This window comes from Rhipicephalus sanguineus, chromosome 7 (assembly GCF_013339695.2).
Source record: "Rhipicephalus sanguineus isolate Rsan-2018 chromosome 7, BIME_Rsan_1.4, whole genome shotgun sequence".
Lineage (NCBI taxonomy): Eukaryota > Metazoa > Arthropoda > Arachnida > Ixodida > Ixodidae > Rhipicephalus > Rhipicephalus sanguineus.
In genome coordinates, this window is record NC_051182.1 from 5945729 (window position 1) to 5961412 (window position 15684).

Sequence of the window (15684 nt, forward strand, 5' to 3'; positions counted from 1 at the left end):
ATTGGCATCTTCATAACAGCACGGGTCCACTTCCGCCGCACTTGCAACGTCAGCCTTGATCTCGGCATCGATGCAGTCAGAAACAGCGACGTCATCTGCACCGATGAAGTCGCTTGCTGTACTCCTATCCGAGAGCGCACTCGGAAATGCTAAGTCACAAAATTCACTGAGGCACCGTACGCCAATTTCAGCGGTCATGACTCATGACGCTCCCAAGGTCGCCAACTGGCACCAAAGCCCGCAAGAAAGCAGTTCATGACGGTGCTTTGCTTGATGTCGTTCCAAGCACTAGTAATCATTTTATTGCTATGAGCCGGTCAATGTTTAGTTCATCTCCCAAATGAGGACTTGTCAGGAACGAAGCAAGAAGTACACGAGTCCTCAAGCCGCAAGAGACCATGCAGCCCACAAACAACGAAAGAAAAGTCCCCACCACCGTCGACATCTTGGCGATGGCGATGGCACTTGTGGCTTTGTAGCAAGCAGCCGCTGCTTTGGCGCGAAAAGCAAGACAAAGCGTAGCCTCCGAGATATGTTTTATAACCGAAAACTGCCAAAAATAGGTCACGACGTTGCGGATCTCAAAGGCCATGCTTTTCAGGCCTGCATGCCATCGTGAGCGAACAAACAGGGAAGGGAATGCGAACATTGCGACGAGGCTGCCGAGTATCTCCGCATTCATCTCATTTTGGTGCCTTCGGCAATCGACCCCTTTGAAAAAACGCCAGGCCTGCGCAGAAAGCGCAGCACAGTCACAGCAAAAGCTGGAAGAGCGGCGTTTCTAGAGCCCGTTGTAAACTCCCTTGGGGCTACTAATACAAGTACACTAGCAAGGTACCCACTACGCCATAAATCACAATTTTTGTGAAGTTGGGAAGCACTCACAATGGCATTATTTGTTTCGTCATTGTGCGGAGAACCGAGGCACCAGCTACACATCTCTAAGGCATATGTGCACTTTGTTGACGCAACCACTGATGACGATAAAGAATTATGGCTCAGCCATTTGTAATGTGTTGGAAGCTTTAAATGGCCCACCAGTTACGTAATTCGCATTGTGTGATGCCTGGTCGCAATTTCACTCTCCCACCATGCTACATAACCTATGTTGACGTCAGATAGAGAGAGAGGTGGGCGGATGAACTTAAATATTGAGACCCTGAGGAAATGGATCGTGGGCTTATGGGCTTCCTTGGCAATCAATACGTACAAGTGTATTTGCGAGGAACCAACTACGCTATAAATAATCATAATCTGTTTGAAGTAGGGAAGCAGCCACTATGCCATTTTTTGTCATGCTACAGAGAGCCGTTGTACCCACTAAACACATGTAAAGCATTATGCGCACTTTGTTGATGCTCTGCCTGATGACGATGAAGAATTATGGCAGAGTCCTTTGTAATGGGTTGGAAGCATTCAACAACCTACTCGTTGCGCAATTACCGGTGTGTGATGCCTGGTTACAGAATTCGCGTCGTGTGACGCCTGCTTGTTATTTAGCTCTTCTATCACGCTATATTACACATAGTAATCTGGTTCCTTCCCGACATGAAGCCTGTATAGGGTCTTTTTGCAAAGCATTTTCAAGCACCGGCATGGCTCTGAGGTAGAATACTGGGCTCCCACGCAGAGGGCCCAGCTTCATACCCTGTTCCATCCTGGACATTTTTTTATTTCGTTTTTTTTTTCCTATTTCGCGCGATAGTGGTTACGGACACCGGGCGGCAGACAACTATGGCGCCAAAAACGGCCCTTGAAATGATCTCATAACAGCTTTCACTGTAAAACACTATACCCACGACTTACAGCCTACAGATCGCGCATCAAACGAGCCAGTGCACTCACAAGTGCTGTGCAACCAACCAGATCAACGTAATGCAACGACACGGCCTTTTCGTCACCTGAGCTCGAAGAGTAATCAGAACTTGTCAGAAGGCGGCCGACAGTTTCTTCACGGCCGTTCGGAACATTGGTACGCAAGTGTAACTACCCGTCACCTGCCGTTGAAGAGCGTCATGTTCGCGACCGTTTCGTCGTGGTTTGTCGGATTCTCATTTTGCAGACAAGCTGTGCCGCACTCCGAGCCTTTCCCTGGACAATGCACTCGTGCAAGCTCGTCAGCACGAAGACGCCGAACGCGAAAAAACAGCGCCTGTCCCTCACCGCTGGGCAACCGCCTACGGCAGCTCACGTGGACGCGGCGACTTCGCATAAACCCGCACAGCGTGCACGCGGACGATGCAACAGACGGGACTGTGGCAACTTTGCCGACTTTGCGCCACGTGACCGACCCGACGGTTCGCACACGAGCAACAGAGATGGCGAGGCTTCGAAAAGCAGCCTAAACCTAAGGGGGCAGTGCCAATTCTGCAGTCACGAGTTTCACTGATGGTCTGGCTGTCCAGCGGACAAAGCGGTCTGTAACCACTGCAAGCGAGGTCACTTCGCGGCGGTATGTCGCTCAAGAAAGCGCCTCAGATCCGTAGAGCTCCACTCCATCACGGCGGTGGCTCGTAACGAGCGGTACGTTGAGGTGCGTGTCAACGGGCACCCTCTCGTCTTCAAAGTGGACTCTGGTGCTGACGTCTCGGTGGTTCCACGCACGTTTCCCGGCTGCCCAGCCGTCCTCAATAAGCCACGCGGTGAAGAACTTTTCGGACCCGGGAAACAAGCCTTGAAGCTTCCCGGCACCTTCGACGCGGCACTGTCTTGGAGAGGCAGGCAAGTCAACGAGCGCCTCTACGTCGTTGCAGGACAAGAGCAGCCATTTTTGGGCTATCCCGCTATTGTTGCCCTTGGGGTCGTCAAGTTTGTCGGCGCCGTCACATCAGCTCTGCCAGACGCACCACCTTGTGAAGTCCCTTCAGCCCTTTTCACCGGCCTGGGCATGTTTCCGGATGAGTACATGATACATATCAAGCCTGACGCAGTATCGTATGCCCTCAGCACAGCCCGGCGTATCCCGATACCGCTACGAGACGTAGTCAAAAAGGAGCTCGACAGGATGGAGCAGGAGGGCGTAATCCGGCGCGTCGACGAACCGACGTACTGGTGCATGGGTCTTGTCGTCATCCTGAAGCCAGCAGGGGGTTACCGCCTGTGCGTTGATTTGACCAAACTCAACCAAGTCGTTCTACGTGAACGCCACATACTTCCAACCGTCGACCAAACCCTGGGACTTCTCGGTGACACCCGCGTTTTTTCAAAGTTGGATGCAACTTTGGGCTTCCACCAAGTACGCCTGGCGCGCGACTCCCAGAAGTACACGACTTTCATCACACCGTTTGGCAGGTATGTTATGCCGCCTCCCATTCGGCATAACATCGACCCCGGAATACTTTCAGCGTGAGATGTCTCGCCCTGGAAGGGTTGGCCGGTGTTGTTAACCTTATGGACAACATCCTTGTGTTTGGCCAAACCACGGAAGAACATGACGGACGCCTCCAGGAAGTCCTCAGTTGCCTCCAACAAGCGGGGGTCACCCTCAACGCTGCCAAGTGCATTTTCGGCGTGTCCAGCGTGCGATTCGTTGGCGTTGTCGTTTGTGCCATTGGCATCACTCCGGATCCAGAGAAAGTGGCCGCCATTCAGCGCATGCCAGCTCCTAAGGACGTTCATGGTGTCCAACGTTTTCTCCGTATGCTCAACCATGTCGGTCGCTTCCTCCCTCTCTGAAACAACTGTGCCAATCAGAAGTCTCCTGAACAAGACTGCTGCCTGGACATGGGGACCAGCGCAAGCTTCAGCATTTGAAAAGCTCAAGAGCATGCTGTCCTCAGACATCTGCCTCGCAAGGTATAACCCTGCACTGTTGACGACAGTCTCCGCAGATGCCAGTTCCTTCGGGCTGGGTGCTGTTCTTCTTCAAGGCCAGCCATCAGGGGAGCGCAGACCAGTTGCATACGCCTCTCCAGCACTGACTGAAATGGAACGGAGGTACAGCCAGATCGAAAAAGAGGCACTGGCTGCCACTTGGGCCATCAACTGATTCGACGAGTTTCTTCGGGGTCTTCGTTTCACCCTGGAGACCGACCATAAGCCGTTAGTAAAGCTCCTAGGAACCGCGGATCTCGATCTCATGCCACCATGAATCCAGCGCTTCCGCATCCGTCTTCTCCGGTACCAGTTTGACGTCAAGTACGTTCCTGGGAAACAGCTGGCCACCGCAGATGCACTCTCAAGGGACCCAGTCGTACAGCTGCCAGCGACTTCAGCAGTTGACAAGGTGGAGCTGTACGTTCAAGAAGCACTCCATGCTATCCCTCCCACATTTGCAGTGCTCCTCGACGACTTCCGAGCTCACCAGGCTGCAGCTGGGGAGTGCGCGCAGTTCAAGTTGTACTGTAAGCAAGGGTGGCCTCGGAAAGAGAATCTGCCTCTCAGCATGGCTCAGTTGTGGGCTCATCAGGCCGAATACAGTATCGGTGACGGCCTTCTCCTCTGCGGTGGACGCCTGTTGGTGCCCGCTTCTCTGCGGAAGCACGTCCTCTCCCTCATCCATGACGGACACCTCGGAGTGAACTGCTGCCGTGCCAGCGCCAGAGGAGCTGTCTGATGGCCAACCATGGGGAGCCAGATCAAGAGCATGGTGGAGAACTGTCCCAACTGTGCCACCACGCCGGTCCAGCGAGCAGAGCCACTGCTTTCTACTGTGACGCCTAGCCGTCCTTGGGAGCGAGTCGGGGTAGATATCTTTCATCATGAAGGAGCCGACTACCTTCTCCTCGTAGATTACTACTCGAGGTACCCAAAAGTGCTGTCCCTTCACTCGACGACGTCCACAATGGTGATCATCATCAAAAGTGTCTTCGCAAGGCATGGGATCCCAGAGACCCTCGTCAGCGATAATGGGCCTCGGTTTTCATCGGCAGAATTCCACGTCTTCGCCCAGAGCTACGGCTTCTCCCAAGTCACCAGCAGTCCCAGGTACCCCCAGTCCAATGGGGAAGTCGAGCGTATGATGCGGACGGTCAAGGAACTCTTCAAGAAGTCTCCGGACTGGCCTTTGGCCCTCTTGGCATACCGCAATGCACCTGGCCTGACTGGGTACAGCCCTGCTCAGCTGCTCATGGGGCGCAGCCTCAGGACTCGCCTTCCAGTCCCAACGGCCGCGTTGCTTCCAGAACCGCCTAATGTTGCCGACTTCCACCGGTGCGACACTGCCCAACGACGTCACCAGTGTCAAGATTTTTACTGTCGACATGCTGCACAAGATTTGTGGCCCCTGGAGGAGGGAGAGAGAGTGTGGATTCGCGACACAGATTGTGCTGGCCCTGTTCTCAGCCCAGCGCAGCGTCCACGCTCCTACGTGGTCCAGACGGATGCAGGTGCTCACGTCCGCAACAGGAGACATCTGGTTCCGCAGCAGTCTCCGTCATCAGGGGGTCTAGACCTCGGCAACTCCAGTCCACGGACACAAGGATCCGAAAGCCTGCCACAGACTCCAACGCCCCCAGAGCCTGTGAGCAGCAGTCCAACTCCCAGGGCACTTACTCTCTGCCAGTTGCATCGCCACCGGTTGCCCCAGCTACTCCATCAAGACCGCCTGGGTCGGTTGTGCGCACTCAGTCTGGACGTTGTGTTAGGCCACCGGTGCGGCTGAACTTGTAGAACGTCCCATGAGATCTTTGTCATTGCACTGCATGCCTGAGAGTGAGGGGTTGCTTTCTATTACTTTCCCAAAGGAGGGGTGTAGAGGGCGCGAGTGCCAAGTCAAATATGAGGCGCCCTCTATAGGATGTAGTATATAAAGGGGTAATAAACAAGGGCGCTTCTGCTGGGGACTCGGAGCATGTGCTTTACTCCTCGGCCCTCGGGCTTCAGCCTGCCTCCTCGGCCGCCTCGGCTAGAACCCTCCTACCACAGTTCTTGGTATTTGTCGCATTTATGAAGTGTTGTGAGCTTTCCCTGGTTTTTTGTTTTGAGATTGAAGAATGCTTGTTGGGCCATCACTCATTTCCGTATCCTGAACGCATGCCCCCGTGATTTGTGACAATTACCTCTGGCCTGCCCTTCAAAGGCTGTGTCTGAGCTCTAGCTCTTCTAGCTCTGGGTTTCACCCTTTGCAAAAGAGCTTCGGCCACTGCAACAACAACCCTCGCAGGGAAGCTCACTGACAAAGGGCAGCAAGCGTCTGTACAAACAAGTTGTAGAAACCTTGTCCTCGCATTGCATGATTCTAAACCGGCCAAACTAAGCAATGCATTAACGACCATCTTAGGCAGCATGCTCAAAAACTAAAGAAGGAAAAGGATAAGTAAGCACACTAGGTTGCACATGTAACTGCTTGCAGTTGTGAGCCACGTTTACTAGACACTAAGATTCTAGGCAGAAGATCTGTGTACCTTGGTACCTTTAGAAGCCTTCTTTACAAAAAAGAATAACTCACTGAGTCCCAGCGTGGCTTCAGTAGAATTACATTCTGAAGAATATGATTTCATGCTGAACACTCTCTGATCTGTGGGCCTTAATCGTGATTTTTTCCACAACGTTTTCACGTGTCACGTTGCATGCACAACAGAATGTATATAGTTCAGTGGGCGTCTTCAGAATGAACAGTTGTTAGCGGCGCCTGTCCCTGCCTTGTGTGTCAGCATCCATTTGCACTAACTTAACTTCGCTATAATGCGAGACGCTGCCATAGACATCAGTCAGTCTCGTTTTCACATGTCCTCTCAGCAAAGTGTTCTAGGCGCATCTGTCACTCTATGATACTTTCCCTAATTACTGGCAGTGCAACACAATAGAACATTCCCTCATGTCCTGCACATTCTTTTCTGCATGGCCTAACCACTTTTAATGTCCTAACCACTGTCAACTGACAGATGTTCCACATATACGGGACCAGCAGGATTTCAGTTAGCTCTGTGCACGGCAGTTGTTTATAAGAAAACAAGCTCTTGTTTTACAGCCTTGCCTGCATTTTTGCTACAGCTTTTTCCATGGTTAAGCAAAACATGGGGTGCAGCATTGACTAGATGTGACCATGACTTCCTCTATAAACTTACGACCTGCTCATGCCGCCGCTCCCCATGTCGCCAGATTTGCTTTTGCTTGTTTGCTTTTTTTTAGTTCTCCAAAGTGCCGCAGCACGCCTTGGCGCCACAACTTACCCCCATCGCTGCAACCGCCAAGCCGCTGTTCTGCTTGGTGCGTGCGTGCGTTCGCTTGACGTTGTGGCACTCGAAGGCTATCGCTTGTCACATCTATCTTTAATAGAAAGAAAGTAGAGCTGGGCAAGCAACGTAGTGCACAGGACCTATAACCAACATGTAGCGAGAGCGACGGAGTGGATATCGAGGGATGGCCAGCGCAGCCGAGCTAAACAGCCGAGTTAGGCGGCTCGATGAAATTCAAAAATTGATAATTGAGGGATAAAACGTAATTGACGTGTGCAAGACTGGGCAAGAGATCATTGCAAGAGGTCTTTACCATGCAGTGGACACAAAATAGTCGGGTCATGATAATGACATCGGATATTTCACCCCTGCATTGAGATATTTGAAAGTTGTTGGATATCTGGGAGATTTTGTCTGGTCCCAAAAGCAGTGTTTACTGGATCCTCGAGCAGTATTTTGCTTTGCGCAGGGCTGAATTTTAGTTCTGCCAGTAGTTATTGCAGATGGAATGCTGATGGACTGTAGGAAAAGCGTGGGGTGCTAGGTAGAATGTGCATATATATTCCTTTATGTCCTTGGTTGTACTGCTCACTTTTTTTACTAGAGGTATTGTTGATTGCACTGCTAATGTTTTTGTGCACTAATAAATTGCATTTTGCAGGTATCAACATTTTCGTTGCAGATTAGATTTTCCTGTATTGGTATCTGATGCTTCAAAAGCAATGTTTGGACTAGATTATTATTTACTACTTGTGCTGCAGTGTACCACTGATTCTAGGAATAAGACATTCGTTTGAACCATAAGCTTACTTATCTGTTTCTTGCCATTGTAAAGTGTGAATACAACCACTTACAAATGTTTTTGAGCGTTAAATTTGTAGGAAAATTTCAGTTTTTAGCACTGAGCAAGCAATTTATGCACATTTATAGCCACGGGCGTCGGCAGGGGGGTGTAAAAGGGGCACTTGCCCCCATCAAGCCACATCAGCACTGTCTCCCACCGAAGCCACACCAGCGCGACCCCCTCCCCCAGCCGCTATGCAACACGGTTTTGCACCCCCCCAAGACAAAATCCTACTGACGCCCATGTTTACAGCGGTCATAATCGGCTTGTCTGCTAAGCATTTTATTGTAAGGGTGAAGGCATAACGTGAAATAAAATTTCGTTCTTCAATCTCATGCCACAGAGGCTTCTGATATGTGTGTCGGTACATCATGCATCACACGCATGATGCGCATTTTCGTGCGCAGGATTCCTTGGGGGGGGGGGGGGGGCGATGGCTCATCGTGGTGCCCCCTCCCTATTAAGTCAATGTATTGGGAGACTTTGCGTCCCCTCTTCTTAGGAGACTAGGGGGGGGGGCCTCCCTGCCCTCCCTCTGCGCACACCTATGATGATGTGAAGGAAACAATTGGCAGCTGAAGCCTCAGGCAGCCTCAGGAATAGTACATTATTGGTGGGAAATACCATGTGGAATTAATGCTAAAAGTTCGTGGAATATAACTAGGGACAGTGCAGAGTGATTTAGCCAGTTAAAAAGCATGCTTTAGATTATAGATGAAACTCGCGTTTCTATACATCGTTATTCCTATGATGGAAATGGAGCATGCAAGAGCTGTTGTGTCATAACGCTTTGTATGTGAATGCTCCAGCAGTAAAAGCGTGGTCGCATCGCCGCTGTGAGACGAGGCAATGCCAGCGACGCTCGAACAGAGGCCATAACTGCAATAAACTGTGTTTGATAATATTTGTATGTGCGAGAAATTGCTGTAACAACGTTATGATAATCCGCTGGTTTTGTCGCACGCTTCCATCGTTAGACGTTCGCTAGACCCAAAGCACCTGCAGACGATAGCACAACTGCGCCCTTCTGTCGTCATCCGTGCACAGTATGACAACGATATACTTGAAGGGCGACAGGCAGGTCATGAAAACTTACACGGGTCATCGCATGCGTCGTTCGTACCGTATGTCGTCTTCATTTGCATCGTAGAAACTTCGGTTTCAACTTGTTACAAGATCGCACTGTCTCGCCCACGAACGAATTATTTTTGCGGCTGCTAGGTAAGGCGCCGCTGCACAAAATAAAGTAAGATATAAGGCTTACGTTCTCTGGGTTATGTGTCGCATAATGCTTTCGTTTGCCTGCACTTAGATGGGGACGCAAAAGCGCTCGCGCAGAGATTGAGATCCGGTAACGAACTTCCCGGAGCCATCTACCACGGTGCGTCTCACAGCCAGAATGTTGCATCGAGACGTTAAATCAGTGGATTGTTCGATCCACGCGTTAGAGACTAGAAAAACAATGAGAGGAATGCGCACACACGAGTGCACCACAACGGTCGTGCGTCGTCTGCTATGGGGGAAAGTTGTGGCAGCACCTGGCGGTACCTCCGGTCCCTACACGCCAATTTTTAGCTCCACACGCCTCCGTAGGGATGGCGCCGGTGAGCAGGTCGTAAGTTTATACAGGAGGTAGTGGATGTGACAGAGTCAACGTTTTCTCCCAATAGCAAGGACCGCCCAAAAATGTACAGCAGTGTGCACACGAACCAAACACCAGATTCCATGCACAGCTGTGTAGTACCTTCTCCACGATGGAGTAGAGCACCTCGTCCATCTTCATGCAGGTGGGGTCCCAGTCGTGGCCGAAGCGGATGACCACCACCCGGTCCTCCTCCGACAGGATGGCCTGGTCCACTTGCCAGCCATTGTGCAGATGCTGCAGCATGTACGACATGGCAGCTCACCCTGGAACACCATTCATGATCACCACGAGTGACACGCAAACAGGCGCAACGAATGTCATGTGTATATTTCATAGGGTGCAACACTTGACTTATGTCAAGCTTCATGCAGCCACGTTTATTCTGCTGTCATTTACTAATCACCGGCTTTTCAATCACCTGACAGATATTGCACATTTATGGGGCCAACATGATTTCAATGACCTCTAGCCTATCTTGCCACAGAAAAACACAAGATGATATACTGGTTAGGTACAAAAGATTGAGGCGCAAAATACATTTCTTGAAAAAGGGAGAAGCAGAAGAGAAGATAGACAAGTGCCATGCTTCAAGAAATGTATTTTGCGCCTCAGTCTTCTGTACCTAAGCAATATACACACCAACTAGCCCAGAAACAAGTCCTTTTGGAATACAAGACGATATAGTTTCAGACTAAACAGGGCACGTGCATTGAGCCGGCGGCACAGCGGTGTGGGAGTGAACGAAAGCGACTTGCGTGCTACGGGCAGCAGCCAACCCATGAGCGGAGCCGTGTCAGGTTAGTGCATTGTCGCGCGTATGAATTGCTGCGTCGTAAACTGTGCCCACACATTTAAGAACTACCCACCTGGTACAAAGTTTTTCAGTTTTCCGCCGTGACCATGCTTCAGAGACCAGCGGGAATGTTAGATTCACAGTGTATGGCAGGTAAAGCAAGTGATTCCAGGCATGTTTATGAAGTACATGCTGTAGCTAGTGCACTGGGAATTTGTGGTCCAAGCATTTTAACTGATATTTTTAAAGTGTTGATGAAACTGAGTGGTAGCTGGAAAAGTGATCTCAAGTCTGCAGTCTACATTTCGTTGGCAGAAAGCCATGGACAGATCAGCGCATTCTCCGTCGTACGCTCCTAGTCGTTTTTCTGCCGTACTGCAGTTTGTCGTGCGGTGCAGTTCGTAAGCGGGCACAGTAAAGAAGAAGCACCGGATGTGTGGCAAAATGCGTCAGGGACCAACAACTGGCCAGAACGTGTGATTAGTTCCTGGTAGAAATGAAAAGACCGTGAAATATAATGGCAGATTCCAGCATCCTTTTCGCGCTGTGAGTAGGATTTATATTTTTAAATCGTGTTTAAAAGTAACAAAAAACCGGTATGCCGTGTAGCCTAGGGGAAGAGCCTTGAAACTGTGTTATGGAGTCGATCACTTTGCTTGTACATAGTCAAGTCGTTGATGCTGTCATGCGCGCCACAATTATTCCTGAAAATTAGAGTATGTATATTATTATCTATCCCCGCTCTATTTTGTGCTACTTATATGGTCAAATGAGTTGCACGGTGAGAAGCGGTGCTGCCTTCGCGGTAGCCAGTGGAAAATGTAGAGCCACGGTGCATGCGCGCGGAGCGCATGCATGCGCAGCAAACCACCACGCTGGAACAGGAAGCTCTCTCGCGCTCACTGTTGGCAGCATGTGTTGTCACTTGTGTATACGACTTCATATTCGCCGCAGATAGAAAAATTCTGATTACAAATGTTTCACGTCGTTTTCCACGTTACCATTCTGTGATTAGTTACCATTCCGTGATTAGACACTCTCACCGGTAAATTTTCCGTTGCGATAATAAAAATAAGCACCATAAACATTGATTGCCGGTCCCTTTAACAATACAGTGCATGCAAGTGAAGTCTCGACACGCCGTTCCACCGTGCTATGTGATTGCTAAGATATCACGTGCAAAGTCAGCACATCTCAAAGTTACTCAAGCATTTATGTAGCCCGAGCAATGTCTACAAACGGAGCTGAACTACAACACAGCAAAATTCACATAACTGCTATAGCGTTACTAAGTGCAACACAAGCGGTTTGGCGATCGAACGTTTTATCTGCGCCCATAGCAATGGGTTGCCTAACACAGGTCAGACACAAATATCATCGTTTACTCAACAATAAGCAGGCAAAACGACAATAACGAATGCGTAGAAACATCTATGGTGATGGCCCATACTTCCAGTTTTACGCTGGCCTGCTGCAAAAATCGCGTTTTGAAACACTCTGTCGCACGTCAGCGCTTTCTGTCACATCGGAAACATGATGGATTCTGTCAAACTTGTGTCCTTTCTCTTCGCTTGAGGCCCTGAAACCTTTGTTTGTCTCGTCCCTTCCTAATCGTTCTTGCGCTGTTAACATTTTGAAATGAGCCCTGAAAGAATCCTGCATTGCTAATTTTCTGAATACCTAACCGCTTGATCAAACCTGTCGCCTTTGCGCTCATGCACTTGCATGCAAGGCAGGCGTAGAAGACTAGAGAGACGACAATTCGTAGCACGCAAGTGGAAACTGAAGTGGCCGCAAGTGGCCGCTCGTGGCACTGGCACAGTGGACTGTTGCGCCACCTGTAGGTGCTGCACAGTTGCGATAGAAACCACAGGGGACATATTTAACATATGTCGTACCACAGCCTTGGTATCTGAGCCCTTTCACAACTTGTAGTGTTAAAAGTGACATCCATATAGAAAAATGTTGGAGAACGTAGTTTTTCAGAACGGGCACATCAGGTTTGGAAAATTTTCAAAAAGCTGGGCAGTAGAAGAGCTCACTTTTATCTTTAAAACACGCACAGAAAGTGCTGACAACATATACCAGCGAATGAGCTACGAAAGCATCCCTGGTGGGAAAATTTGCAATCAAACTTATGAGAATGGCAGGACACATTTAAGCAATCTAGCCGTATTTGTTATGGCTATTTAACATGCATATTTAATGTGTTCAACCTACACTAGACTATATCTGTGCCATATGGGATCCTGCACAGGCTACACTGACTGATGAACCAGAAAAAAAATTCAAAATCAGGCGGCTAGGTTCGTCTTGGGATGACACAAAAAGGGGGAGAGCTGCACTCAAATGAAACATGGACTTGGGTAACCTTGCATCGCCAAAAACTGCAGCTGAAGCTCTTTTGTCATATACTAAATAATAAAACAGGAATTAACAAAGAAAAGTATTTCAAAGAACCTCATTAGCATTCACACAGAACTGATCAGGTTGTAGAGAAGCATTGGAACCTTGTAATGGGCCGTCCTCTCCAGCGCCTTCTAGTGGGTCGCCCTCTTCGCCTCTTCTCGGAGAGCACACCCCTCGTGCTCGTGCTCGTGAGAGTCTGCGCTCCGTCGTGACTGTTGTGCATCGTCGCCGTCAATCCAGCCATCAATAAACGCCTTTACAAAGTGGTGGAGAGTGCTGTACCGTCACCACAACTTTGGTCTCCATTCGATGCCCCTGGAGCTCTGATCCCGTACCGTGCCATCTACCATGCCGCAAGACACCGCTCTGCAAACGCCGCCTCCTGCCCCGACCGCTTGTCCCGGTGTCCCCCGTATCCGCGACCCTCCTGTTTTCACCGGCGCGGATGGCACTGACGTGGAGGACTGGCTCGCGATTTACGAACGGGTGAGTGTTCCCAATAAATGGGACGAAGCAGGCAAGCTGACCAACTTGGTTTTCTACCTCGCGGGTGTGGCTGGCATGTGGTACAACAACCATGCATCCGATTTCCCGACGTGGTCCGATTTCAAGACCGCCATCGTCAACATGTTTCGCTGCCCTGCCGTTCGTAAGCTTCAAGCCGAACAGCGCTTACGTGAACGAGCTCAGCAGGCAGGGGAATCGTTCACGAGCTACATCGAAGACATCCTTGACCTGTGCAAGAAAGCCGACGCGAGCATGTCGGAGTCTCACAGAATCAGGAATGTTCTGAAAGGCATCGACGACGATGCCTTCACCATGCTGCTGGCCAAAAACCCTCGCACAGTGGCAGAGGTCATTACCCTGTGCTAAAGCTACGAGGAGCTGCGCCGGCAGCGCTTGATGACCCGTCGACCGCCATCACGCGATGCTGATCTCGCCGGCTTGTCGGCCATTTCTGACCACTCCACCTTGCTCGCCGAAATAAAGTCGTTCGTGCGTGAGGAAATTGCCCGCCAGGTCTCTCTACTGGCTTTCACTCCACCGCAGCATGTTGACCAGCCGCCAACTACACTTCTGCCTCCTCTCCGCCGAGCGATTCAGCAAGAAATCGCGGAGGTCATTCCCGAATACCACCAGCCGCCTCTAGTGCCTGCACCACTAAGCTACGCGCAAGCTGTAGCCAGGACGCCCCCAGCGATTCCTGTGGCTGGCACGCGAAGTTACGCCGAAGCCGTCGTCGGACCACAGGCCTTCGACGCGGCTGTGCCGCCTACATACGTCGACGTCGTCCCCAGGCCCCGACTCCTGCCTGATATCAGCAGCCGCCTCGTCCATCCCGTTCTGCGACATGGATGGGACCCGCGAACCGCTGGCGCACTTCCGACAACCGCCCCATTTGCTTTGTGTGCGGTTGCGCCGGTCACGTCGCACGCTACTGCAATCACGTGCAGCCGCCTCGGGTCGCATCAACCCTGACCAGCTCATCAAGCAGCCCTTATTATGACCAAGCGCCGCCTATGTCACCGACGTCCCGCCCCGCACCATCTACCCGCCGTTCACCGTCTCCACGACGTCGCTCACTGTCGCCGATGCGGCCACGTCCGGGCTCACGCAACCAGGAAAACTAGTCGTCGCAGTCCACGAGGCAAGGGCTGCGACGCTATCGAACTGCGAAAGCCCTCAGCGAAGCCCCTCTAACGTGATTGACGTGTTTGTAGACAGTCTTCGCGCGTCCGCCCTATCGACACTGGAGCCGCCGTATCCGTTATGGACGCCAAGTTTAGCCGACTACTGCGAAAAGTGACGATGCCGCTTTCGGGGCTCTCCCTCCGTACAGCCAGCGCCCAAAGTATTCACCCAACAGCGGTGTGCACAGCTCGCGTCATTATTCAGGATGCTCTGTACGCCGTCGAATTGATCATAATTCCTGCCTGCTCTCACGACATCATCCTAGGATGGGATTTTCTCTCCCGCCACGACGCCGTCATTAATTGCGCACCAGCTGAAATAGAGCTCTCACCATTCTCTGAATTGGCGCCGGCAGACAGTCCATCGGCTGCGGGCAAGGTACTTGTCAAAGACGACACCAAGGTGCCTGCAAACTCGTCGACGGCGGTGTCAGTGTACTGCGCCAGTCGCTCCGACACCGTTGTACTCCTCTCGCCATCTGACCGTGTTTGCACGAGGAAAGGCATGCTGGTGCCTTTCGCGACCGTGCATTCACTCAGGGCAGTACGTCAATTCTTGTTATCAACCCATCTCCGTACAGTGTTATGTTGGTCCGAGGGGAATGTCTCGGCAGCGTGGAACCCCTTGAAGATGCACAAGTTATGGACGAACCAGATGAAATGCACTGCCACAGTTCCAGTACGCTCAGCGCTGTTTCGACGTCTGTTTCATCACCTGCTGATGTCTTTGGTTCCTCCATTGCTGATGACCTTACACCGGTCCAGCGTTCCCAACTTCTGGGCCTGTTGGACGAATTTCGCTCTTCTTTCAATGTCGCTCAAACTTCTCTCGGCCGCACTTCCGCCGTTACGCATCGCATCGACACTGGTGCCCAACCACCACTGCGGCAACGACGCGATTGACAGCCTGCAAGGGGCAGAATTCTTTTCATCTCTCGATTTGCGCTCAGGGTACTGACGGCTGATGACGCTCGACCGAAGACCGCCTTTGTCACGCCCGACGGCTTGTACGAATTCAACGTCATGCCGTTTGGGCTGTGTAATGCGCCCGCCACCTTTGAGCGCATGATGGATACTGTCTGCGCAACCTGAAATGGCACACATGCTTGTGCTACCTCGACGACGTCGTTGTTTTCGCTCCGGACTTCTCCACGCATCTTCAACGCCTGCGGCATGTTTTGACG

General features: G+C 51.1%; 2 protein-coding genes across 3 annotated transcripts in view; one reads left to right on the plus strand and one right to left on the minus strand.

Annotated features, from left to right (window-relative positions):
* LOC119399276 (thioredoxin-like protein 4A) overlaps positions 1–15684 on the minus strand; it is a 68681-nt gene that overhangs the window by 35625 nt on the left and 17372 nt on the right. The window contains exon 2 of one of the 2 annotated variants that reach the window (XM_049417631.1): positions 9707–9868. In XM_049417631.1, coding sequence (XP_049273588.1) covers positions 9707–9859 — 153 coding nt within the window. In that variant the 5' untranslated portion in view covers positions 9860–9868. Of the gene's footprint in view, positions 1–9706; positions 9880–15684 lie in introns of those variants that run through there. The other variant, XM_037666092.2, reaches the window with a different exon arrangement.
* LOC125759226 (uncharacterized) lies at positions 4865–5629 on the plus strand. The gene has a single exon (XM_049417630.1). The coding sequence runs from the start codon at positions 4958–4960 to the stop codon at positions 5600–5602; it is 645 nt and encodes a 214-aa protein (XP_049273587.1). The 5' UTR covers positions 4865–4957; the 3' UTR covers positions 5603–5629.